The sequence below is a fragment of the Pelophylax lessonae genome, assembly GCF_965119305.1.
Source record: "Pelophylax lessonae genome assembly, chromosome: 3".
NCBI classification, from domain to species: domain Eukaryota; kingdom Metazoa; phylum Chordata; class Amphibia; order Anura; family Ranidae; genus Pelophylax; species Pelophylax lessonae.
Window position 1 is genome coordinate 308,043,234 of NC_138770.1, and position 27,097 is coordinate 308,070,330.

The following is a 27,097-nucleotide window of genomic DNA, read 5'->3' on the forward strand; positions in this document are numbered from 1 at the left end:
AGCCGATGGTCGGCTGTCTTGTAATGACAACCGATGCGGCGGAGAAGCCTCTCGGCTGTCATTACAAGGAGCGGGAGGCGACGTCGTCCTGCCGCCTTCCGCGGCTCGCCCTGGTCTCCCGTCCCACCGGGAGACCCGGGCAACCATCCTGCACGGCCGCTGAAGAAAAGACCCGATCAAGGCTGCATTCGGCTCTGATCGGGTCTCCGTGTAAAAACCCGGAAGTGATGTCATGACATACCACTTCCGGGTACTCTGCGCCAAATTTAAAAAAATGACAGCATTCAAAACAGCCAAACTTGCGTTTTGAATGCTTTTAAGTGCAGAGGTGGGGTTTTGGGGTCTTTTAGACCCCCAGATCCCTCCACAAGAGTACCTGTAAAAAAGAAAATGTACGAAAATATCGGTCGATACTGATATGCAATGACCAAAGTATTGGTATCGGCAATAGAAAAACGATATTGGTCGATCACTACTTTGCACTCTGCATTTACATACTACTGAACTCTGTGTTTGGTACTACTAGTTCGGTAAGGTTGTGACCTATGAAATCTGCATTAGTTACTACTTACCCCTGCACTCTGTGTTTCTTAAGCTGGATACACACTATACAATTGTCTTTAGATTTTTTCCTTTAGACTTACCAAAACCCATATAATATGAGGTCAGACCTAAACATTTTCAATTTGTATGCAATCAGGCAGACCCTTGCACTACATAGTTGAAGGTAAATCTAAAGGAAATCTATTAACAAAAGTTGTATAGTGTGTATGCAGCTTAACTCTTGACTTGCCGCCTCCTTTCTGTGTTACTCTTGACCCACTACATTGCTTGTTACATACTAATGGCCTCTGCATTACTTACCTCTGACGGTAACCCCTGCGCTCTGCTTTATATACTACTGACCTCTTAACTTTGGATTACTTGCTACTGACATCTGACTCTGTGTTACATACTACTCCTCTCTGAACACTGCTTAAAGTGGTTCTAAAGGCAGAAGTTTTTTTTATCTTAATGTATTCTTTTTATTAAGATAGAAAAACCTTCATTATGCAGCAGCCCCCCCCCCCCAATACTTACCTGATCCTCATCTCTATCCAGCAATGTTGCATAAGAGACACTGGGTGGGGACTCTGCCTCCTGATTGGCTGAGACACAGCAGCGGGCACCTTTTGGCTCCCACTGCTGTCAATCAAAGTCAGTGACTACTCACTATTGCATGCATTAAGATAAAAAAACCTTCTGCCTTTACAACTACTTGAAGTCTAGAGATAAGATTCAGTAAATGCAACGTAATTCCATTTTTCAACACAAATATAAGCCTAAAAATGTCATTACATGAAGCAAAAAAAACAAAACAAACTAGTTGAGTTGGACAATCAGAATCATCTAAGAAGATAATTATTCTAACATAATAAACAACTTGGATGGTTGACAAGTATTTGGCTGCTTGAGCTAGCTGTCTGAGGGGCGTTACCCCAGAAGAGCATATTGCCAATTACTAGGTATATGGGCCAAGTAGGGGGAACCAGGGATAGTGGAAAGTGGAGGGAAAGATAGGGAGGGGGTGGGGGCACTCTCCAGGGATGTCTCCAGATCGGATTTAACAGATACATATGCACACAACTGGGTGCAAGATAGTTCAGGGTCAGATTTAGACATTGCCTGCAGATGCTTATCGGTGCAGGTATCTCCAGGGCTTCCACCTTTTTATAAATGTCTCCTTAATGTTGTGAAGAGTAAAGCCCCATACACACGTAGCGATTGTCGGCCGTAAATATTCGGCCACCGTCCGATCGGCCAATTGTCGGCTTGTTAGTATGATGCTTCCGACAACCGACTGCGACTTTTCGGCTGAACAGAATCTGTCGTGCAGCCTTTAAAATTTTTGTTGGCCGTCACCAGAACGGCCGATTGTTCGCCAGTCAGTACAGAATTCGGCCGACAAACAGCAGATGAGCAAGACTGGGCATGCTCAGAGAAGAAAAAACACACGGAAAGTAAACCAGAACATGACATCACTTCTGCAGTCGGCTGTTGTTGGCCGACAAAATTCATGTGCAGTCTTTATCACTTTTCAACCGACAGGACAGCACCGGACAAAAGACGGCCGATCGTTTGGCCGACAATTGCTACGTGTGTACGGGGCTTTACTGTTAAGTTTTCTATATGAAGGAGATCATTGACTTTGGAATACCACAATGGCCCTGTATTCACCAAGTGTATAGTAAGAGAAGCCTTGTATTTCCGGACTGGTCTCTCCATCAAGAGGAGCAGGCAAGCTACTGGGTTCCCACTCAAATCTAGAGATGTCCGTTTAATTGTGGCTGTCATGCCCTCCCAGAAAGGGGAATAGTCTGGGACAGAACCAGTAAATATGAGCTAATGTACCTACTTTCTGAGCACATTGGCAGCAGGTGTCTGGGATGTTGCAGTTCATTTTGTGGAGCGTATATGGGGCGCAGTACCATCTAACAAGTATCTTATATCCTGTTTCCTGGTACTTGCTTGCTATGGAAGATTTTGACCCAGTTGGAGGATCTTTTATACCTGTTTGGTCGTAAAAGTCATTCCAAGGTGATATTTCCATTTATGTATGAATGCTAGATAGGAGTCATTGGAGGACACGGTAAGAAGCATGAAACTCATTTACAGTGCGTTCTACCTTGCCTGGTGGTGGTGGAGGCAGCAGTGCAACACCATCATCTGAGGAATGCAAAAGTGTCCCTTTTCCTCTCTCTATGCTAATTTTTAAATGTTTTGACTGGTTATGCACCTCCTCTTGCGTGCATGCCACCCTAGCCCATGGGCAAGCCACCCTAGCCCATGGCTTAGGTGGGCAGCAGCAAATCCGGCCCCGATTACAGTATAGCCAGCTGAGTCCTATAAGGGTTGGTTCACACTATGAATCGCACAGGAACGTGCTGTGTGTTCCTGTGCAATTTACATGCGATCCAGATGCAGTGCAATTTCAGCGCATTAATTTGATGAGACCACACCAAAAGTATTTTACCATTCAATCCATTTCAGACAAACTACGTTTGTGACCTATGTTTGGCGTGCCGAGTTACTACTGACACCTACTGCAGATTGAAAGTGTAGGACATATTTAACGCGGTGCAGGAAACGTGGACCGAGCATGGGTTTCCCGCACCACATTCAGGTGTGAACTGGCCCTAAATTTATTTTTCAGCACAGACCCAATCTTTTAATTTTGTTTTCTATTTACAGGTAGATGCCCATAATATTGTGCCCTGCTGGATTGCCTCGGTCAAACAGGAGTATGGAGCTCGAACCATCCGCAGAAAAATACACGATCAGCTTTCTCAGTTTCTCACTGAATTCCCTCCAGTTATCAAGCATCCGTATGACTCCACATTTAAGGCAGAGGTAAATGCTTGTTTCCTTCATTCATTTTCACTAACTGTGCAATAGTAGTTTTTTTTTTCTACTGTAACGGAAATTATACTGATGTGCATTGTTATGGTTTTTACTGGTTAGCCTATAGATTGGGAAAAGTGCTATGCCAGTCTGGAAGTGGATCGCACGGTCAAGGAAGTAGAATGGGCAAAACCTGGGCCAAAGGCAGGAGTCGACATGCTCCAATCCTTTTTAACACAACGCCTAAAGTCTTTTAACGCTGACCGAAACAACCCAAATCAGCAGGCCCTTAGCAATCTTTCGCCTTGGTTTCACTTTGGTAAGTCCATTGGAGAGATGAAATGCAAGTATTTTTTTTAGCTAATGTGAGCCTTTCTAACAATGCATATTACTAGAAGAACATCAGCAAGCACTGTATCCCCACCAATATGTTTTATAATTGTAACAGTTGAAAAAACACATTTAAAATGGGTATTAACAAACACTGGCATAGCTTCTGGTTAAATCTTTGTAGATAAATACTGTTTCTCTGCTGCCACTTGACTTACCATGATGAATGAGAAGCAATGGTGTAAGTGATGCAGCAGCTATCCTGCCACCCCCTACTCATTTATATCCATGTTGTTTTTTGTGTAGATAGATGTGTAGAGCAGCTTTAGAACTAGCAAATCTTAAAAACTGAAGGGCACACACAAAATCACAGAAAGGCAAGAAATTTGATTTCCAGTGTTACTATATGTACCGAACAATTGTAGAATGCTGAGAAAAACATTTAAACTACCATTACTGACTACCTGAAATTATTTGCTTGGCAGCCATGATAATCCTTTGACTTTAATTTTTTCTAAGTCACCCAGAACAAACACAGAGCAAGTTAAATCAAATCTAAATCTGCTAGTGCATCTACTACCCTGCCCAGATTGACAAAGCTGCTGCCGCTCTAGAGTAGGATGTGTGCTACTGGCCAGATCACTAGGTGAAAACCAAAAGAGGAAAAAACCTACAAAAAGAAAACAAATAGTCACCATATTTATTTACCCGCTTCTGGACCGCCCACAGTGTACTGCGGGTGGATGGCCCAATGCAGGAATAATAAACAAAGATTTTTAGTAAAAGGCCACACACATTACACATTCTTAGGCACACATTTAACCCTTTGATTGTCTGATATGTTAACCCCCTTCCCAGCCAGTGTCATTATTAGTGACAGTGTATAGTATGATCGCTGTATTAGTGTCACTGGCGATGTCAGTGGCAGATTGCCTGCCGCACATCGCAGTCCCACTATAAGTTGCTGATCACTGCCATTTAGTAGTATAAAAAAAAAAATTCCAATATACTGTATATACTATAGTTTGTAGACGCTATAACTTTCACGCAAACCAAAGAACCGTAGCAAAATTTTAAGAAGTTTTATTTTTTTTTTTTTATTGGATATGTTTTATAACAAAGTAAAAAATATTGCTTGCCTTTCAAAATTTTCGATCTTTTTTTTTTCATTTATATCGCAAAAAACCCAGTTGCAATCAAGTACAACCAAAAGAAAGCTCTATTTGTGTGAAAAAATGACATAAATTTAATTTAGGTACAGCGTTGCATGACCGAGCAATTACCAGTTAAAGTAACACAGTGCTAAATAGCAAAGAAAGGTCTGTGAAGGGGGTAAAACCTTCTGGAGCTCAAGTGGTTAAAGACTGTTAAAAAAAAAAGTGTTAAAACGCAAAAACAAAAATGTAAAATATTTACAGTTTAAGTCAGATGAAAGTTAGAACTGCTGATAAATTTATCTTTTCAGGGACCTGGAAAATATGGAAGCCATTTGATCAGCATTTACATTTTTAAAGGGTAACTCCACTTTAGTTGGGGAAAAAAAATCAGCAAATAAAGAAAAAATAATGATAGCAAGGGTGAGTATTGCGCTCAGCAATCAGCTCTCACTGTAAGGTGCTATAGTGCATACGTGGTCAGTCACAAACTTGCAATTTAAAGCAACCTATTCAGTAAGAATTACATACATAAATAAATATATTGTATAAGAATCAATGGTGGTTCATGTGATAAAAAATTGTAGTCCTTAAAGTGCCCAGTGCAGACTGTGTCTTCAGCAACAAACTTGGACTTGATGAAAAACCTTCACCATTCACCTCCACCCAGTGTTGTAATTCTGTATGTTATGTATGTAATTCTTACTGAATAGGTTGCTTTAAATTGCAAGTTTGTGACTGACCACGTATGCACTATAGCACCTTACAGTGAGAGCTGATTGCTGAGCGCAATACTCACCCTTGCTATCACTATTCACGTTTTTACGTTCATATTGCAGCTCGCAGTGTGGAAGAAATTCCCAGAAACACTTTAAAACAAATTTACACTTATTTATTGATCAATTTTTGTTGTCAAATATCACTCCTTTTGCGCAGGTCTTTTTTGGTTAGCACCAATTATTTTGCGTAAAGAAAAAATAATACAGCAGCGTATACAATTGCGACACAAATCATTTTGTAATTGAATGTTATTAAAAATTACCTTTCCTTTTTAATCTGCAGCTGTTGTAATTTTATGAAAATGCAATATGGCTACCTGGAGCTGTTCTGTACACAGAATGTATACTGACCACACCCCAGAAACATCATTTCCTGCTAGTGTGATTGGCTAACCAATTTTCTCAGAAGTCTGCCTAAGATACAAGTCAGAATTCTGGCATCCCCTGCAACAAAAATGTAATTTTTTGATTAAGATACTCAAAATAGGAACATGTCTAAAGGGATGCAGGCCCATAAGCTTTCCTCATTAGAGCCCTGCAGCTGATAGATAATTATGAAACCACTCCCATTTGACCCACTTAGCACAGAGAAACAAACAATGATTTCTTCAGAATAACAAAAGGTAGGACTCTGCAACAAAGTGTGTTAAAAATCCTTGCAATGTACAGAGATCACCCAGAGGGGAATGTTTTTTTTCTCAACAAAAGAGGTGTTTCTCTTAGTAAAGTTTTTTTTTTTTTTTTTTTTTTAATTTATAGATGGTATAATGCAGGGATCCTCAAACTACGGCCCTCCAGCTGTTGCGGAACTGCACGTCCCATGAGGCATTGTAAAACCTTGACATTCATAGACATGACTAGGCATGATGGGAATTGTAGTTCCTGAACAACTGGAGGGTCATAGTTTGAAGACCCCTGGTATAACGCATATCTATCAAGTACCTTGTGTTTGAAAATAATGCCTTTCCTTTTCTGTCTCAGGCCAGCTGTCTGTGCAAAGAGCAATCTTGGAGGTACAGAAGTATCGCAGCAAGTACAAAGAATCTGTGGACAGTTTTGTTGAAGAAGCTGTAGTAAGGAGAGAGCTGGCAGATAACTTCTGTTATTACAACAAGAACTATGACAAAGTGGAAGGTAAATACGGCAAACACATTGATTTTCTGAAGATTTTTTTTTTGCAAATTGCTGAAATTTTAGCTTCCCTAAATACACAGTCGGGTACATAAGAAGGTGGGGTAAACCACCACCTCCTGGAGGCATTGACTAAGGAAACATGAAAAATGTTTTTCACAATGAAATCGCGGTCTACCTTTTTTTTACCTAAATTTTTTTGTATTTTTTGAGAAGGTATGCTTTTTTCCAGCATCAATGGCTACGCTTTAGTACTAAGCTGGATACTGCTTTGATTTGCTAATACCTGTAGCGATAGAAAGGATCCCTTATCCTAGCTCTTTCCTATTCCTGCTAATGTAAACTTGTCTCAATGCTTCCCCTGTTGGGCTGAATGTTGGTGCATTAAAGGAGGGGCTTGTTCCTGACTGTGTAACCAACTACCTTGTAACAAGTTTTTAGCCTAAATTGAAAAAGGTGTTTCTGGACCCTGACTTGCCTTGTCTTCAGTCTGAATTTCCTTCCAAAATCATTAAGGGAAGGCAGGGGAGAGACTCAATCCACCGTACAGTAGAACTAAAGAATGCAGAAATAAGATTTCCTGATGCCACACTGCTTCCCGTGTCCCACTCATTTTTATTATCCTTTGTGTTTTTTGGCTTTTTTTTTTCTTTTTATTAGCTGAAGTCTCTCAAGTATGAACCACTTGAATCCACAGCCAATACTTGGCGTTCCACCATTTTCTCAATTTCTTAGTACCTTAAAGAACCATAAGAATTATCACGGCTAATGCAGGGGCCTATTTCACGGAAACTTCATTTGCACTTTGCTTCTTCTCCACTGGAAGCTCTCTGAGCTTGCAGGTACTGGTACAGAATTAAAGAGGTAGTAAAGTCGTGTTTTTTTTTTTTTTTTTTTTTTTATTTATTTATTATCTAAGCCTCTAGGTGGGTTATTTATTATTATTCAGGATTTATACAGCGCTAACAGTTTGCGCAGTGCTTTACAACAAGAGGGCAGGCAGTACAGTCACAATATAATTCAATGCCATATTGTGCTAGCATGCACTGCATATTGGCACATTATGGCAGACTTAACTGTCACAATGTGCCCCCCAGTAATGCCTTGTCATGGATTCCACGGGTCCCAGGCGCAACCATATTTGGCTGGTCATCCTTCTGGGTTTTGGCTGTTCAGCTGCATACATGGCTTGGCCAAGATAATATTCCCACGCATGAACTTGGGAGCCACATCATTGTGGCATGGATTGGGTGCCGTACATGTCCGCTAAGCTGCTCAGTGTAGATGACCGCTAACAGGTAGGAGGAAGCATTGATAACAGAAAAAAAAAACAGTCTCTTCTGACATAAAAACTCTACATTGGCAGATTTTTTTTTTTTTTTAAAAAGGACTTTAATACCACTTTTAATCTTCCTTTTTTTTTTTCCCTTAATTTGTAGTCCAGACTTTCCCTCACATGACTTTTCTCTACACTTGATTGGTAATTCCTGTTTCTCACTTTGCATTATGTATTTCTGGTGGGTGTTTTCTATTTGCTGGGCCCATGAAGATTACCATTAGAAATGCTTATTTATAAATATAAATATATATTATGTATGTATGTATAATCTATAATACTTAAAGGACCTTTCTCGTTTCTAATATTTAATTTGTTTCTACAGTCTTTAGTCATATACGTATGTAAATCAATCCGTACAAGAAATGTGATTTAACCTGCTACTTAGTATTTTGATAACCCACCTAAGACTTCAAGAGATGCACTGGATAAAGATGTTTACTAATCTGTATATTAATATGCCAAATTAATTCTAAGGTGCTTACGATTGGGCAAAGAACACGTTAAAAGTTCATGAAAAAGACAAAAGAACTCATATATACAGCCTGGAAAAACTGGAAAATGGGAAGACTCATGATCCACTGTGGAATGCAGCACAGGTATTGAATTCTAGATTCAGTTAAAGAAAACGCTGTATGGGTTATAAGTTGTAGGCATAACAGATCAAAGCTAACAGTACAGCCTCTCCCTAAGGTGCATACATCTCCTTGCCTTAATGAGCTCTACAGTGCTGTGTGTACATTGTGAACTTACTTCCTGGCACAATCATTTTAATGGGCCTTGACCTCCTGCTTAGAATTCTCCAAAAATTATATTTTTTGTTTAGAATGGGGTTGTTGCGCCATTGCCTAACCCCAAACCTGGAGGACCAGCATACTTCTTTTTTTGTGTGGGTCATTTCTGGAGACCTCACCAGCAGGGATAACCCCACTGATGGATATACTATTGCTGGTACAGCTCACAGCATCATGTGGCCACACAAGATCTACCTTCAGGAGATGCATGCTTTGTGTGCACTGCCAACTCTATTTTGTGAATAATGTGTATAGAGTGCTTTTTAGGTGCATTTAAAGTTGGATCAGTTAATCACACAATTGGGTTATACTTCTGCCATACTCTGCCAGTAGGATGATTTGAATATTTGGGACTAAATCACAAACCCAGATGGATGGTCTGTGTCCCTCTTTGGACTTTAAGAAACCGATTTTATAGTAAGTACAAAGATTATATTTTCCTTAAATTTCTTTAAGGGGCGCAGGATTCAGTTAATCTGAGACAATTTGGACGTTCAAAAGCAATCCAACTTGAGGGGTGGGCAACACAGCACAAAAAAACAGAACAAAACTGGGGGCAAGCTGCAGGTTAAAGAGCTGTCTGAAGTGCCTTGCGTCCAAAACTGCCATTAAAAGAAGCCTGGAAATCCACCTGGAACTTAGAAAATGTGTAGACCGAAGAAGACCTGATGCCTAAAGCATTTATGTTGTATATTAGGGATAGACCGATTATCGGCAAGGCCGATATGCACTTTCCCCGATATATCGGTATCTGGCCGATATTTTTGTGACGTCATTCTGCCTTAGGCCACCTCCCTTGCCTTGGACAGCCTCATCTGGAGTCAGGACTAGTCTCGCAGGAGTGTATCACAGCCATACACCCAGCCACATCCACAGGCCCTGTACCAGCCAGCCACAGGCAATGTACCAGCGAGCCAGCCAGCCACAGGCCCTGTACCAGCCTGCCACCCAACCACAGGGTGCCAGCCAGCCACCCACCACAGGGTGCCAGCCAGCCATTAAGCATTAAACAAAAATTAACATGTTCAGTACCAGATTTGTGTCAAAAATTGTCTTTTATTTTTCAAAACTTTAAATGTACAAAATATCGGCCCATATCGGCCGATACCAATATGTTGTGACCAAAATATCAGTATCGACCCTGAAAAAAACATATCGGTCTATCCCTAATATATCTATTGTATTCTGACAGCGGAAACTCCAACCAAACGATCAATCTGGTTACCCTTTTCGGGGACCATCAGGGATAACAAAGGGATTCATTCTTTCTAATGGAAGCTGTGACTGAGGAGTGAACCTGTACTGGATAAACTTCATCCAAACAGTGAAGGGAAATTTCCTTCTGATTAGTTGAAGTCAGACATGAAGACCAAGGAAAAGTGTCATTGTAGAGCTTAAAAACTGAAACCTCCTTAGGAAGGAGGCAAAGAGGGGTTAGTACCACCTCCTTGTGTAAGACCAAAAAGGGTTCTTTGTAGGATAAGACCGCCAGCTTAGACCTGTGTCTTGCAGAAGTGATTGTGACAGAGAACATGGTCATGTGATTGCAATTGGAAAAGTGTATGCCCCCAATAGAATCAAAGGGTGGTCTTTTAAGAGCTTACAAAACCAAATTGAGATCCCACTGGATCACAGAAGGCTGTACAGGAGGGGTTACATGAGCCATCTCCTGTACAAAGGCCTTGGTCAAATAATGGGAGGCAAGTGATCTCTGAAATGCCTGATTTATCCTATATTTCCAGAGATCACACTTTCTTTTCCTTGCATCAGACATAATGAGCTTTCAAGTTTGATGGTAGATCCTAAAAGAGGTAGATTTCCTAGCTTTTAAAAACATGGAGATGTGGTTGATCTGGAAGAGCCTACATGATATCTGCCACAAGTCAATGAAGAAGAAAAACATCCAAGAGGCACTGGGACTTTGGATGTTTTTTGTCCTCTCACTGCTTTGTATGAGCTCACATCAGAGAACTCCCTCTGGCTCAGGTAAAGCTGCTCACAACAGAGAGGACTTAAGCCCCGTACACACACACAGATCGTCGTCATACAAACGTCGGCGGACGAAAGATCTGCCGATTGTACGCGTGTTAGTATGGTGCCTCCGACAGCTGTCTGCACACAATCCGCGGACAAGAGTCTTTCTTGCAAACATGAAAATTTTTGTCTGCAGAGACCAGAACGGACGATTGTTCGCCTGTCGGTACAGAAATCAGCCGACAGACCGCAGATTTGCAAGACTGGGCATGCTCAGAAAATAAAAAACACAGGGAAAGTTAACCATTACATGACATCACTTCTGCAGTCAGCTGAAGTCTGCGGACAAAATTCTTGTGCTGTCTTTGCACTTTTCAACAGACACCGACATCCCGGGGAGAAAAGACGAACATTTGTATGACGACGATCTGTGTGTGTGTGTACGGGGCTTTACCCTCCAGTGTGTACCGAGCAGGTTACCAGGAAAAACTATACACAATGGAAGGAGCATCAGTCCAAATTCATTTATTGATTCACGCAAAGAACTGGATTTCTAATGCAATCTTTGGTCCAGTGGGGTCCAGGTATTGTTTTCAAGGCAGTACTGAGGATTAGCTTATCTGGATAGCTAAATATTAAATTTAGCAACTACGGCTGTAGAGCTATGTTGAGAAAAAAATCTTGATCAATAAAATAAACCGAAATTGCTAGTAAAAAGGAGGAAACGTTTACTCAATAGAGAAGACTACTTTCCTACTAGGAAAAAAATGGAAGCATGCAGAGAGTAGGTACTACTGGGTAGGGCTATCCCTTTTGTTTGTAGGTGGCCAAATCCTCCTAAAGGCAGCAGTATAACCAAATGTTTCAGAAACTGAATCCGTTGTCCCAAAATGAAGTATAAAGGAAATTAGTTTGCATAAAATTGTGGGAGATTAAAATGTTTTTCTGAAGACGGTACTGGTTTGACCAGTTTGTGCAGAATTTGTTTTACACCAGTATTCTTAAAAAGATTCATATTACAGGTACTACATGAACTGCATTGGCACCAATGTCAAGCCGCGCTCTCTGTATCAATGGTTACAGGCAGGGAGGCTTGAGATCGACCCTGCAGGTGTGTAAGGGGCTTCCTATGGTGGCACACCAAGAAGAGGTGGAGCCAAGAGCGCCAGCAGGGGACCTGATAAGAGTAGGTTCAGGGCCACTCTGTGCAAATTCATTGCACAGAGCAGGTGGGTATAAACCCGCTTGTTTTTTTTTTTTTTTTTGCGATTTACAATCACAACACTGATCACAGTGCTTGGAATTTTTTACATAAGCAACAGCTGCATATTAGCAGCTGTCATGTTTCAATGTTGCATCAATGAAAAGTCTTATGTTGAATGTTGTATTTCATTTTTTTTTTTTTTTTTTAACACAGTTGCAAATGGTTCATGAAGGAAAGATGCACGGCTTCCTTCGAATGTATTGGGCGAAGAAAATCCTTGAGTGGACTAATTCTCCAGAGGAGGCTCTTAAATTTACCATTTATCTCAATGATCGGTATGAATTGGATGGGCGGGATCCTAATGGATACGTAGGTGAGCATGTGCTTTGCCAGTTCTAAGTTTGTTGCAAATTACCCCATTTGAGATAGAGTGTGTGTGTGTGTGTGTGTGTGTGTGTGTGTGTGTATATATATATATATATATATATATATATATATTAGGGCTGGGCGATCGATTTTATCGATTTGAAACGTTTTTTTTTTTTTTTGTTAAGCTCGAGTTTTTTGCACAATACTAGCCACCGAACTCCCCACCACCGCGCCTGGATGTGACGTCAGCTGCGGGTGGTGCGTCTGTACAGGCCGGGGCTGCGGCGCGCTGTGGTGATCACAGCGCGCCGCAGCCCCGGCCTGTACAGACGCACCCCCCGCCCCGCAGCTGACGTCACATTCAGGCGCGGCGGTGGGGAGTTCGGTGGCTAGTATTGTACAAAAAACTTGAGTTAAACAAAAAAAAAACCGTTTCAAACCAAAAAAAGGTAGAGTTTTTAATAAAAAAAAAAACGTTTCAAACTAAACGTTACTGGGGACTGGAGTTCTGTTCCTGTGGACTAGGAGCTGGCTGGACTGGAGCCAAGGGCAGGCCCAGGGTGTGTGTAGTTACGCGGGGGCTGGCTGCACAAGGCAGAAAAACTATTTTTGAAAAAACTCAAATTTTTGAAAAAAAAAAATAGTTACTTTCAAACAAGTCAAACTAAAAAAGGTGGCCGGTTAATGACTGTGGACTCGTTCTCTGGACTGTCACTGTACCTATCACAGCGCAGCCCCTGTACAGACGCACCGGCCGCAGCTGACGTCACAACATCCAGGTGCGGCGGTGGTCCGTTAGAGTCAGACACACATATACAGCGCTTCTCCTTCCTCAGTCCTCCCTCAACACAGTGAGCTCTCCTCCCTCCCCGCTCAGCGCGACGCCCCCGCATCTTCTTTTACTGTCTAATGTCTAGTAGTCTATTAAAAGAACAACACAGACTTCCGGTTCCGGCGCCACATGAGGAAGGAGTGAAGGGCAGCGGCTCCGGCATAATCGGCATATAAAATCGTAGCTATACCGCTCAAACCGCCTTGGCGACCGGCCCCAACCACCCCTAGAGGATCCGCTATCACTGCCCGTACGGATGGACCGCTTTGTGGTCCACACTGGGACCGGAGCCGCCACTCAGCCGCGCCAGGACGTCTCACAGCAGAGAGCGCCCTCCTCCCCAGGCATCATGGCCGCTGCTGAGCCCATGGATGGCGCGGTCTCCCCCTCCTTGCCGGCTCCTCTCCCGGACACGCCGGAGGATGCACAATGCCACAAGATGGCTCAGGCAGTAGCAGCACTCCTGTCTCCCACCATAGCGGAGGCTGTGGAGAAGGCGGTAGCAGCGGGCATTACACAGCTCCGTATGGACATTGCTGATCAGAGCAAACGCCTCACAGAGGTGGAGCACAGGGTCTCGGACATTGAAGATGAGCTCCAATCGTCCTTCACCAAGGAAGCCAAACTTGCTCAAACTCAACATTATATCCTTGACAAGCTGGATGACCTTGAGAACAGGTCTAGAAGGAATAACCTTAGAATAATCGGGCTGCCAGAATCCGTTAACACCGGCATGCTTACAGAGGTATGTGCCACTCAGATCCCGCGCGCTCTGGGCATTACCGCCAACTGCACGATAGAACGGGCACACCGTTTGGGTGCCCCCTCTAATGACCGTAAGACCCCCCGCCCGGTTATCGTAAGATACCTCAACTACTCGGACAGACTGTCTATCCTTAAATCTTTCAAAAATGCAAAGTCACTTATACTGGATGGTCATAAGTTACTGATGTTCGCCGACTACTCCCAAGAAGTCGCCCGTCGGCGCAAAGCTTTCCAGCCTTCCTGCAACGCATTGTTTCACAAAGGCATAAAATTCACGCTGGCTTACCCCGCAATTCTGCGGTTCACCGACCCGCATGGAGAAGCGTTGTCGTTCTCCCATCCCGATGAGGCGGCTGACTACATCAAATCTCACCTGCATCTCAACTTGGACACCCCTGCTGCTCCCTCCCTATCCCCCTCCGCGAGAGACCTCCTGGGCCCCGGCAGAAACTCGCCTAAAAGACCCCGTGTGTCACACAATTCCCGCCAGGGCAGACCGCGCTGAGATGCGCCTGTGGTTTGTATCATGTTCTAACTTGCCATTTGGGTTTGCTATCGGGGGCCCTGCTCAGTTATAACAGATCTGATATTTCTATATTGTACTGTTTGCTCCTGCTTTTGATCTCAGTGATCGTTAGCAAGCCGTTGATGCCTGACATGTTCCTGTCACTTTGCTCACTGGTTTGCTCTCGACTTGTCGTGATGCTTTAATCTATGTTTTTTTCTTTGTTTTTCCCAGCCTTACCGGAACACTGGTCCTCTCGCTATGGGCGAAGGGTTTCCGTTTATTAGTGTCCTCCGAGTGTGTTCTTTTTCCTGGGAGCGACTATACCATTTCTCCGATGGCGAGTGGACCCAGCTTCAACGCCGGTAACGCTGCGGGCTATGTGAGTCTCATGTGGAAAAAAGAGAAGTCAATGCTTATACTCTTGTGTGTTGTGATGTATTACTATTCACTATGTTATTGCTGGTTTACCCCTGTTCCAGCTTCCTTAGGCCAGGTTAGGGCCGTATCCATACTCACCTCACCAGGGACATGGTATATCACCCTTAAGTGCTTTTGTACTGCCACATACAGCCAGTGGCTTACCCTCTCCCCTCCCGCCACCTTATCAATCCATATTGTAAGGTCTCTTCCTTATGATCCCCCTTAATCTCCGGATAGTCTCCTGGAATGTCAAGGGCCTTCGATCGCCTAATAAGCGCATGGCTATCCTTAGGCAGTTAAAGCGTCTCAAAGCCGACATCGCCATGTTGCAGGAAACCCACCTTTCCTCAGCCGATATCGAACGTATGCGCAAGCTTTGGGTGGGCCGAGTCTATGGCTCGACTGCGCCCAAAGGTAAAGCTGGTGTTCTCATATTGATACATAAACGCCTTACACATGATTGCACCCCCCTATACACCGATGACCAGGGCAGGATACAGGTCCTTAAATTATCCCATGGCCCTAAGGACATCATCCTGTCCAACGTGTATGCCCCCACACCTCCGACGCACGCCTTCTTCCATACCCTCACGGGCGTACTGGCCCCATACGCCCACCTCCCCCTGTTGGTTGGTGGCGACTTCAACGTGGTCATGAACCCTACAGAAGATAGGTCACTGAAGTCACCTGCAGGTGTCCCCCATGCCCATTCCTCAGGCATTACGCTGTCGGCGTTTGCTGACAGTCTTCATTTGACTGATGTGTGGCGCCTAGCGCACCCCACAGACAAAGAATATACCTTCTATTCCTCCCCCCATGGCACGTTTTCACGCATAGATTATTTCCTTTGCACCGCACCCATCCTTCCTACGCTGCACGACCCTTCAATCTCCGATCTGGTAATCTCTGACCACTCCCCCCTTTTGGTCGACCTGTCCTTGTCAGAATCGCCCTCTGCCCGTACACCCTGGAGATTTCCGTCTTATCTTGCTAATAACGCTGACATCTTGTCGATCCTGACCCGCACCTGGGAAGAATTCCTGCGTGATAATGAATCTCACTCATCTGACCCTGTCTTGCTGTGGGAGACCGGAAAAGCTGTCCTTAGGGGCAGAATCATCGCTTTTGCATCGGCATACAAGCGGACTGCGGAGACTAAATATCAGACCGCTAGCGCCAACTTGCGCTCTGCCCATTCCGAACTCCTGCAGCAAGATACTCCTGCCCGCAGAGCCCGCTGGAAGGAAGCTAAGCGTTGCTTTGATGAGTGGGCAATGGCACACGAACAATTCCATCGCTCTGTCCAAGATCTCCAATACCATAAGTACGGCAATAAGTCTGGCAAACTTCTGGCCCGTTTGTGCAGGGGCCCCTTCACTCCAACCCATATCACCTCCCTCAAAGACCAGTCGGGGGCATTAATTGACACCCCGAAAGGGATTAACTCTGTCATGCAGCAATTTTATGCTAAGCTATATGGCCCTGATCCGATAAATGTCGAGGAAGCCAATAAATTTCTAGAGGAGGTTCATCTTCCACGGGTAACGTCAGATCAATTGTCTGCCCTGAATGCGCCCCTCACCACTGAGGAGGTAATGTCTTTCGTTGCATCCCTATCCCCTGGCAAGGCCCCCGGACCGGACGGGTACACGTCCGAGTTTTACAAGCTGACCAAATCCTTGCTTACCCCCACGTTGACTAATGTCTTTCAACATATCATGGATGGAGGGAGGTACATGCCCACGGGCTCGCAGGCTTTCATAAAGCTCATCCCGAAACCTGGAAAGGTTGCTACGGAGCCGGGCTCCTATCGCCCGATTTCACTCATCAACCTAGATGCTAAACTTTTATCGAAAATTATAGCCTCCAGATTGGCCGTGGTCATGCCATCTCTCCTCCATCCATCCCAGGCGGGTTTTACCAAGGGGCGCTCTGCGACGTCTAACATTCGCAAGGTCCTGGCAGTATTGGCGCAAGCACGAGCCGACCCCTCTAACAACTATGCTATATCACGTTGGATGCCGAAAAGGCATTCGACAATGTTAGTTTCCAGTGGCTACGCCTGGCCCTCCAAAAATTCGGCTTCTCAGGCCCCTTTCTCCACCTCATATCGGCGATGTATGCATCCCCTACGGCTAATGTTGTAACCTCTAATATTATATCAGAACCCATCCCCCTGCACAGGGGGACCAGGCAGGGCTGCCCCCTCTCCCCACTATTGTTCAATTTAGCTTTAGAACCCCTCTCCAGACACTTGTCCTTTATTTCCCCCCTGAAGGGCATTCGGATTGGTCGAGAGGAAATTAAATCTACCCTATTCGCAGATGATATTCTATTGTTCACCTCCGACCCGGAACGAGACATGCACCATGTCAAGGATATATTCGATAGATTTAAATTGTGCTCAGGTCTGCGAATCAACTACACGAAGAGTGAAATACTTCCTCTCGGCCAACTGCGCTCTCTGGGGTGGACCTCGAAATCCCCCTTTGCCATTGCCAAAACCAGTATTAAGTACTTGGGTATTCATATAGGTAAATCACCCGACTCCCTGTACCGATTAAACTATACCCCATTGATAGCGAAACTGGCTGTAGAACTAGATAATTGGGTCTCCCTTCCGTTGTCTCTCCTAGGCAGGTGTCACCTCTATAAAATGGTCACGTTCCCTAAAGTGTTATACCTCATGCAGACACTTCCACTGCTTATTAGACACACTGACATTAACACCTTACACAAATCCCTTTCCAGGTTCTTGTGGAAAACCAAAAGGTCAAGGATCTCTCTCCCCAAACTATACCCCCCCAAGTCACTTGGGGGCGCAAACCTACCCGATATTAGACTGTACAATTTATCTTGCCTGTTGAGAGTGGGTATGGATTGGCTAAAGGGGTCTTCTAGGTTCTCAAATTTTTCTTTGGAATCACAAATCCCGGTCCCTTTTTCCCTAGCAGGGCTCCTGCATAGCAAACTACGGGATCTTCCCCCGGATCTCAGGTCAAATATCTTGTTCCGAGATACTCTTGTGGCTTGGAGGGAGATTAGGAAAAAGTTGGGTCTGCCGCAGTACATATCCCAACATCTCCCTATAGCGGGAAACCCGTCCCTGTGCTCAATGGAACTGGAAAGCGTCTACTCCACCTGGGCCCAGGAAGGACTAAGGACTTTTGCTCAATTATTTGACTCAAAGACGGGTGCACCTCTCCCCTTCGAAGACCTGCAACACCTGTATAAACTCCCTGTTCACCATTTCCTACATATACGTCAGGTCACCTCCCATGCCATGGCTTTGTGCAGGGACAGATCAAAGCGATTCCTGCCTTCCATCTTGGATACCATCCTATCTGTGGAACATTCTAAACTCGCCCACGTCTACCGTCCTCTTCAGGCCACAATACTGGACACACGACCGGACTTCACCAAATCTTCATGGGACAAGGCCCTGAATATTACTGGCTCCAAGCGGCTCTTGATAGCGGGGTATATCACCACATGTGCCTTCAACACTAACGAATTTTGGAGGGAGCAGCAATTGAAAATACTCCACCATGCCTACTCTCCTTTCTCGTCCTCTCCCCTGCATATTCCATTCCAAGGATGCTCCTGGTGCTCAGCGCACCGCCCTACGTTACACCACCGGCTGTGGAGTTGCCCGATTGTGTCTTCCTTCTGGAACAGTGTGGAACTTCTGATACATAGGGTCACGGGCCTCCAACCCACGAAAAATCCCCTTCCACTGTTGTTTGGACTTTTGGACAATAACCCTCCGCTTGCTTATGTCACACATGATAAAACCCAGGCGTCTATACTGCTTGCCCATAAAGCCTGGATCTCTACGTGCCTAATGCTTGCCCGTAGGACTATTCTCAGACACTGGATATCCCCCTCCCCACCCACTGTGAAAGAGCTACAATCGGACTTGGATAGCCTGCTTACCAAGGATCGTCTGGACCTGTCTGTGTTCAAGTCCAACCAAATTAAGTTCTGGAGGAAATGGCAGGCGTACTTGGTCCTTTTCCACCCGAACACTTCTCCACCTCCATTTACCTTAGAGGCTGATACGGCTCACTAGTATACTCCCTTGACTCCCACTTCTCCCCCCCCCCCCTCCTCCTGGATTATGTAGATGGTTTCAATTACCCTATACTATTACTACCTGCTGAAAGATCATCTAGCCTTGTCCTTGTTTCCCCCCTCTTTTTCACCCCTCTGGCTGTAGTTGGTCATCAAACATATGTGATATACCTAGATAACTCTTTGATACTGATATGTCTGCTAACCTGATCACCCCTCCCTCCTTTCCTTACCCCCCATGTTCCTCCTCCTTCCTTTCCCTCTCTTCCAGTTCTACTGCTATACCCCGCTTGTTCCCTCTCCCCGCAGGGCATTCACTCTGCTCTCGCCTCTCCCACTCCCCCCCCCCTCCCCCCCCCTCCCCTCCCTCCCTTCTCTCTTGGCTGACATTAGTTATGGTCTCTTGACACCTCGGTTCATTTGCTTTGATTTCAGTTGTATGGGCCATTACTCCACCCACTGTATACCACACATGTTCTACTGTGTTACTTTTACACTCGTGTTTTTGAGTGGAATGTTGTATAATTTGTAAATTGCTGAAAAATCAATAAATATTTCTTTAAAAAAAAAAAAAAAAAAAAAGAACAACACAGTCAAAAAATTCTACGCATTTTAACTCTTGAGGAGTTAAAATAGCAATAAAGTTGCACTTTTGACACTATATCTGATGTCTGCAGTCATTAAGTGCATTGGAAAAAAAATCGAATCGAAACTCGAATTTTTCTTTAAAAATCGAAGATTTTTTTTTTTGGCAAAATCGCCCAGCCCTATAAAATATATATATATATATATATATATATATATATATATATATATATATATATATATATATATATACAAACTTTTCATTTTACAACACTGAAGAAATGACACTTTGCTACAATGTAAAGTAGTGAGTGTATAGCTTGTATAACAGTGTCAATTTGCTGTCCCCTCAAAATAACACAGCCATTAATGTCTAAACCGCTGGCAACAACAGGGGAGTACACCCCTGAGTGAACATGTCCAAATTGGGGGCCAAAAGTGTCTATTTTGTGTGGTCACCATTATTTTCCAGCACTGTGCCTTAACATTCTTGGGCATGGAGTGGATGCCAACATCGCTGGACTCCAGGACAGGTAAGTGTCCTAATATTAAAAGTCGGAAGCTACAGTATGTGTAGCTGCTGACTTTTAATTTTTGGAGGGGGAGGCTGGAACACCGCTTTAACCACTACCCATCCGCGCTACAGCCTATATACGGCTGCAGCGCGGACTCGAATTTTCGGGAGGCCGTTTTTAAACGGCCTCCCAGTGACACGCCCCCAGCGCGCTCCCGCGAGCGCGCTGCGGGGAAAATCTGTGTCGGCCGTGTCCCTTGGACACGGCCGATCACAGATCGTGGTGAATGGCCAATCACAGCGGCCATTCACCACGTGATCTGGCCGTCCAATGAGCGATGATCTCATATGTAAACATATGAGATCATCTCTCATCGCCGGCGCTCCTTCCTCACATGGAGCCTGCAGTGTGAGGAAGGAGGGGAAGCCTCACAGCGCCGGGGACACAGGAGAATGTAATCAGGGCACCGATCACCAGTGCCCTGATTACACAAGGTAAAAACATACACACAGTGCCCCCCATCAGTGCCCACAGTGCCCGCCATCAGTGCCCCCCATCAATGCCCACAATCAGTGCCCATAGTGCTGCTAGTCAGTGCCCATCAGTGCCTGCTCATCTAGGCACTGATGAGCACTGACTGGCAGCACTATGGGCACTGAGTGTGGGCACTGATGGTGCTGCCCATCAGTGCCACCCGTCAGTGTCCAGTGCCATCCGCCAGTGCCCATCAGTGCCGCCTATCAGTGCCGCCTCTCAGTGTCACCTCTCAGTGCCCAGCAGTGCCACCTCTCAGTGCCCAGCAGTGCCGCCTATCAGTGCCGCCTATCAGTGCTCATCAGTGCGGCATATTAGTACCTCCTCATCAGTGCCCATAAGTGCCACCTCATCAGTGCCCATCAGTGCAGCCTATCAGTGCCCATCAGTGCCGCCTCATCAGCGCACATCAGTGAAGGAGAAAAATTTATTATCAAAATTTACTCGCAGAAAATAAGAAAAACTTTTTTTTTTTTTCAAAATTTTTTGTCTTTATTCTTTTTTTTGTAAAAAATAAAAAACCCAGAGATGATTAAATACCACCAAAAGAAAGCTCTATTTGTGTGAAAAAAATGATAAAAATTTCAAATGGGTACAGTGTAGCATGACCGCGCAATTGTCATTCAAAGTGTGACAGCGCTGAAAGCTGAAAATTGGCCTGGATGGGAAGGGTGTTTAAGTGCACAGAAGGCAAGTAGTTAAGAATGGTATTGGGTTGATGACTGTAGCTGCAGCCATCATCCAGATATCACCACTTCCTTGCATGCATACATAAATGGTTAGGAAGTGGTAAAAGAGATTTGCCCCTACTTTCTGTCCTCTCTTATGCCCATTGCCTGTACAGGGAATGGGAAGAAAGCTCTTCAATGAGGAGCAATGACAGGGATTCGGATCCTTCCACCCTTTGTTTATCTTTTTAATGCATTCATCTCCTAACAATACATAAAGGAAAAAAAATGAAAAGAAACCATCCAAAAAGGGGCAGAGACAGCAGTAAAAACGAATAAAACTAAAAGTTATGGCTGGAATTCAACTGAATAAGATGTGTTCATTGAGGGGTATAGATGGTAGAAAGCATGATCATAAACAGAGGGTTGGAAATTGAGGGGTATAGATGGTAGAAAGCATGATCATAAACAGAGGGTTGGAAATTGATTGAACTCCAAAAAAAAGGGGGCAACTACAAGAATCTTATTTCTTTTCTCTTTCACTGAGGAACATAGGAAGTCTTTCACCTTTTTGGAACATCCAAAAGCAGTCCAACTGATGGCTGGGCAGCACAAGCAAAAGTAAAAGACCTGAAAAAATAGCACATAAAACAGGAACTGGCTGCAGCTCAAAGAGTCTCCTGAATTACCTTACATCCACAGTTGGCATTCTGGTAGAATTTATAGAACAACATTGCTTGGTGCCAGAAAGCCCAAGAAGCACTCAAAGATCTAATAAGTGTGTGCCTTGACAGGAAAAGGTGAAATTTTGATTCTTGGAACCTTAAGCTTGGATAAAGCATAGGCCACCTAGAGATTGTGGAATGAGAAATTGGAGCACCTTTCTGGGGTCCATCTGGGATGACCGAGAATCCATTTTCCTGAAAGAAGCAGTAGTAGAGTCTCACAGCCTAAACCACATCCAGGCAATGGAGGAAAGTTTCCTTTCCATAAAGTGGAGCGAGACAGAGGGAAGAAGTGTTCTGTTTAAGTTGAAAGGCAGAAACTACCTTTCAGGCAAGAAGGAAGTCCTGGATCTCAAAACTAGAAAGGGTTCCTTACAGGATAAAGCTACCAATTCAGATACTTGCCACACAGGTAATGGCTGCACTGCCAGACACCTTGTAGATGACTGTGGGGAGAAATGTCTCTGAGGTTTAAAGGGCAGTTTCTGAAACACAGGAAGAACCAGATTCAGATCCAACAAAGTCACAGCAGAACAAATAGTGGGTGGGGCGTAAAAGGCCATTGGAAATATGATAGAAATGGGAGAAACCTGGTCCTCGATAGTGCTGGGAGTCAAACACTGGTCCAGACATGCCTGTAGAACCAGGGACCATAAAGCAGGATGACTGAAGATCTGTCTCACGGTTTGTTCCGTGCCTTCCAGCACCTGCAAGCTGGAATCCTGTTGCCCTCAGCTCATAGGGTCTAGTCTTTGGAGTCCTTCCTAGCCCTGCCGGTCTTGTCAACCCAGGGCCTGTACTACAATCATACAGAATTTTGCAGTCCAAATCACCCAGTACATGAATGGCTCTGACTGCAGGGGCTTTTAAGTGGACTATATTCATAGAGCTCCTAACCAGCTTGGTCTTTGACGGATAACATCTCTTTAGACCGGCTCTTCTTCCTTTCATTTATTTACCCCTGTAGTATACATGGTTAGGCCTCCAAAACTAGGTGCTGGTCACCTGCAAAAACTGGGGTAAAAAGCCTGCTAAACCCTCAAAAAAGCCTTCATTAACAACTTTGCAGATGCCTGAATAGATCCCACTCCAGGTATTTAGATGCAGAGATTAATACAAACTGAACGTTCATTGTCCATTTCTTCTTTGGCTCCTCGCCTTCTCCTTGTGTAATTGAACAGATTAGAAGCCCGACCTCTATTCTTTCAGGGCCACCAATCGGTCAAGATCCAAACCTACATGTTCAAGTGCATACAGCTCTGACATTTGAGTCTTTTCCCTGCACTTCCAGTTCTTCAAGGTGTTGGCTGTATTCATTCTTATGGCATCCCTATTGTGGGATACTTAGGCAACTTCCGGAGAATTACACAGTTGGCATTGGCTTTGCTGGACACTGTCCTATCTGATTGTCCAAAAGACTTGATTTATTTGGGTCCTTAATCTTCGGGAATCTGTGCTGAAATTGTCTCATCGCCTGCAGACAGTTTTCTTTCCTAGAAGACTATTCAGGCTATCCAATCTCACATCCTTATCCATCAGTTCAGGCGTCGTTCAGCTCCAGTGGTAGCCATGGATGCTCTGGTCACACTGTGGGATCTATTTGCCTGGATCAAGGCTTTTCCTCCTGCATTTCCTCATCTGACCTGGTTACTATAACTCTGTGGGCTCCTAAACGTTCTTGAATTTAGGGTGGTAGAAGCATCTCCTAAATCTGTGATCCTTCAATTGTAGGATGGATTTCCAGCAGTCTGTTGTGATTCTAGGACTAGAATCTGGTTTTCAACACTTTTAAATCTGGGTTCTTCCTTGCGATATTTTAAGTACGGTATATTATTGTTTATTCCTCCTCTTAATCCTTGTATGAGTTCTCATGTACCTTACCCTGTTTTTTTTTTTTTTTTTTCGTGACATCATGGGGATCTATCCTTGGTTAACCACTTGCCCACCGCCGCAAGTACATATACTGCGGCGGTCAGCCCTGTGCAGGCAAAGTGACGTATGGGTACGTCACTCGCCTGCGAGCCAATAGGGGGGTGAGCGCACTCCGCCAGAGGCGCACTCCAGCCCCCGCTCGTTCACTGGCATCCCCGTGTGAGTGGCCGGCGGCTCGGATGTCCGCCAGCCACTCGCGATCGCCTGCTGCAGAGGGAGAAAGGCAGGCGACTAATGTAAACAAAGCCGGCTGTCATTCTCCCTGGTGTAACTGCAGAGATCATACGTTCCTGCTATGTAGGATCGTATGTCTCTGTGGTTACATCAAAAGCCACGCCCCTTTACAGTTAGAAGCACGCCCCTAGGGACACACTTAACCCCTTGATCACTAATAAAGTTAACCCCTTCCCTGCCAGTGTCATTTTTACAGTAACAGTGCATATGTATAGCACTGATTACTGTAGTAATGTGACTGGTCCTCCCCAAAAGTGTCAAAACTGTCAGTCAAGGGTCCGATCTGTCCGCCGCAATGTCGCAGTCCTGCAAAAAAAAAAAAAAATCGCAGATCGCCGCCATTACTCGTTAAAAAAAATGACAAAAATGTTTTCCTTAGATAGTAAACGCAATAACTTTTGCGCAAACCAATCAAAGTACGCTTATTGCGATTTTTTTTTTTTTTTTTTTTTTTTTTTTTTTAACCAAACATATGTAGCAGAAAATAAATTGGCCTAAAATGTTAAATTTTGATTTTTACATTTTTTTTTTTTTTGGGGAATTTCATAAAAAAAAATGTGAAAAATATTATTTTTTCAAAATTGTCGCTCTTTTTTTGTTTATAGCGCAAAAAGTAAAAATCGCACAATTGATCAAATACCACCAAAAGAAAGCTCTTTGTGGGGAAAAAAGGACGTCCATTTCATTTGGGTACAGCCGCAAATGACCGCGCAATTGTCCATTAAAGTCACGCAGTGCCGAATCGCAAAATAGCCCCTGGTTTTGAGCAGCCAAATCCTCCGGGGCTTAAGTGGTTAACCCACTTTATTTTTTTCTGGTAGTCATCACCTCTGCAAGATGAGTTTCTATCCACACAGCCTTTCCATGCTTATAACCTGTGGGTTGAGGCCTACGCTATTTTGTGACTTGGGGCAGTTGTTGTTTTCTTCAACTAGGACATTGTTCATCTGTCTGGCTCCAGCTTTTATAGGAGTGCGTCTTTTCTGTTTAACTATGGTTCAAACTTGTGCCTTTACCTCTCATCTACTGATTTTTCTCTTATGGTCTTCCTGGTTGAACCTTGTAGGTTGATTTGGTGTTTTCACTACACCATTCTAGCTAGTTCAGGTAGACCAGCTGCAAGCTTAAAGTCTTAGGTTTGTTTTTTCCTCCTTTTCCCCTACTGGGTATGTGAGTATTCTTGCTCTTCAGGCAGTAAGCATCAATTTCCTAATGCAAGGCTATCAATTGGTCTTATGTTCTCACGTATTTACTACTAGGCTGAGGTGTGGCCATGACTGATGGCAGCTTTAGACATCTGGTCGTTCAGGTGACTTTTTTTTTTTTTGGACATCCTCAAGTTGAAATACTTCCTCTGTCATCCTTTACTCCTTGTAATTTGTGTTTAAAATTACCTTTTCAGTACAATGTTGGTAAAAGCGATGGCTGAGTTGTATGACTTTCCATATTCTATGATTTAACACATTTCTTCTACAGGCTGTATGTGGTCGATTTGTGGAATTCATGATCAGGGCTGGGCAGAGAGAGCTGTTTTCGGCAAAATCCGATTCATGAACTATCAAGGATGCAAGAGGAAATTTGATGTGGCTCAGTTTGAACGACGCTATCATCCCAATAAATTTGCTTAATGCCCTAAATGTTGTAAAGTATCGCACATACTCAGGAAAATATTTGCTGTACTGTTGGTCCATTTGGGGAGCTCACTGCCTTCTTCCTAAGACAATACTGTATGTCTTCCTCAGAACTTTCTAATAGCATTATCTCTTATTAAATATAAGATCAGGAATGTATACAATACATCTACTACTTGGAGTGCACATTTAAAACTTTTGTAAAAATCTGTTTACAAGTTGTCTGTTACAATGTATAGTTAATAGCATGTTTGTACTTTTTCTATCATTCTGCTTGTTACAAAGCTTTTTTCATAAAATATATAAAGCAGTAGCTTGTACGCGTTGTTTTTTTCTTTACATTGTTTGTATTAATGGGTTTATTACAATGGAAATGTCCAAATTCAAGAGCCATATGTATACTTAGTGGAATCTTGGTGTCCTATTATTCCACATCAGTGCAGTAATCCATCATGAAACAACTTCTGCCCTTGCTGCACCCTTGTGCTGGGTGACTGGTCTTGTATCTGCCCCCTGCTGTAGTAAGTAGATCTCCTGGGTCCCTCCCACAGCTGTGCTCAATACAGCACAGTGATGATGTCCTCTCTACTTTTTGATTTGCATTTGGTGCTGCATGCAAAGTAGGTTTTATCCTTTGTATTTTATTTTTTTTTTTGAAGATCCAAAAAAAAAAAAAAGTGTTCAGCCTTAAAGAACAATGTCAAATGAATTAAAATATATTAATGCTATTCAGGAAACATTACTGGATCAAATTCATGCTATATCACAAAATAAAAATACTGTAAAGCAACCATTCCAGGTATGGGACTTCACCTATGTTAAAATGTTGGCATTCTCCTTTCTAATTGTGGTCAGGACAACATTGCAGCTTTTAATAACGTACAAAGTCAAAAAGGTTATTGTAAGGACTATTTTTTTTTTTTTTTTTAATCAGATATTTGTACTCATGCCAAAAACTGGCCTGGCACCATGATTTACAGGATTGTGATTAATGAGATGCATCTCAGTCCAAGTAGATGCTGACCCTACATAATGCCTGTACAGAGATTGTTACAGAAGTGTGATCTCTGAAGGGGTAATAAATATCTGTAGGTGTTATACTTTCATGTCAAGTACAGCATGCTATGTGTAATTTTATCTGTTGCTGCGTAGATTTTAAAATAAGAGGTCCACTCGGGATACTTTCTGATGTTCAGGGATGGAAACAAAGAATAGGGTGAGC

The 27,097-nt window shown here is 43.8% G+C and overlaps 1 protein-coding gene across 1 annotated transcript in view; it reads left to right on the plus strand.

Annotated features, from left to right (window-relative positions):
- LOC309551535 (deoxyribodipyrimidine photo-lyase-like) overlaps nucleotides 1–25,909 on the plus strand; it is a 47,156-nt gene extending 21,247 nt beyond the window's left edge. Inside the window, exons 5-10 of the mRNA XM_082252159.1 lie at nucleotides 3,232–3,390; nucleotides 3,502–3,700; nucleotides 6,626–6,778; nucleotides 8,589–8,710; nucleotides 12,297–12,456; nucleotides 25,721–25,909. Of these exons, the coding sequence (XP_082108285.1) occupies nucleotides 3,232–3,390; nucleotides 3,502–3,700; nucleotides 6,626–6,778; nucleotides 8,589–8,710; nucleotides 12,297–12,456; nucleotides 25,721–25,872 (945 nt within the window). The 3' untranslated portion in view covers nucleotides 25,873–25,909. The remainder of the gene's footprint in view (nucleotides 1–3,231; nucleotides 3,391–3,501; nucleotides 3,701–6,625; nucleotides 6,779–8,588; nucleotides 8,711–12,296; nucleotides 12,457–25,720) is intronic.
- The last annotated feature ends 1,188 nt before the right edge of the window (nucleotides 25,910–27,097 follow it).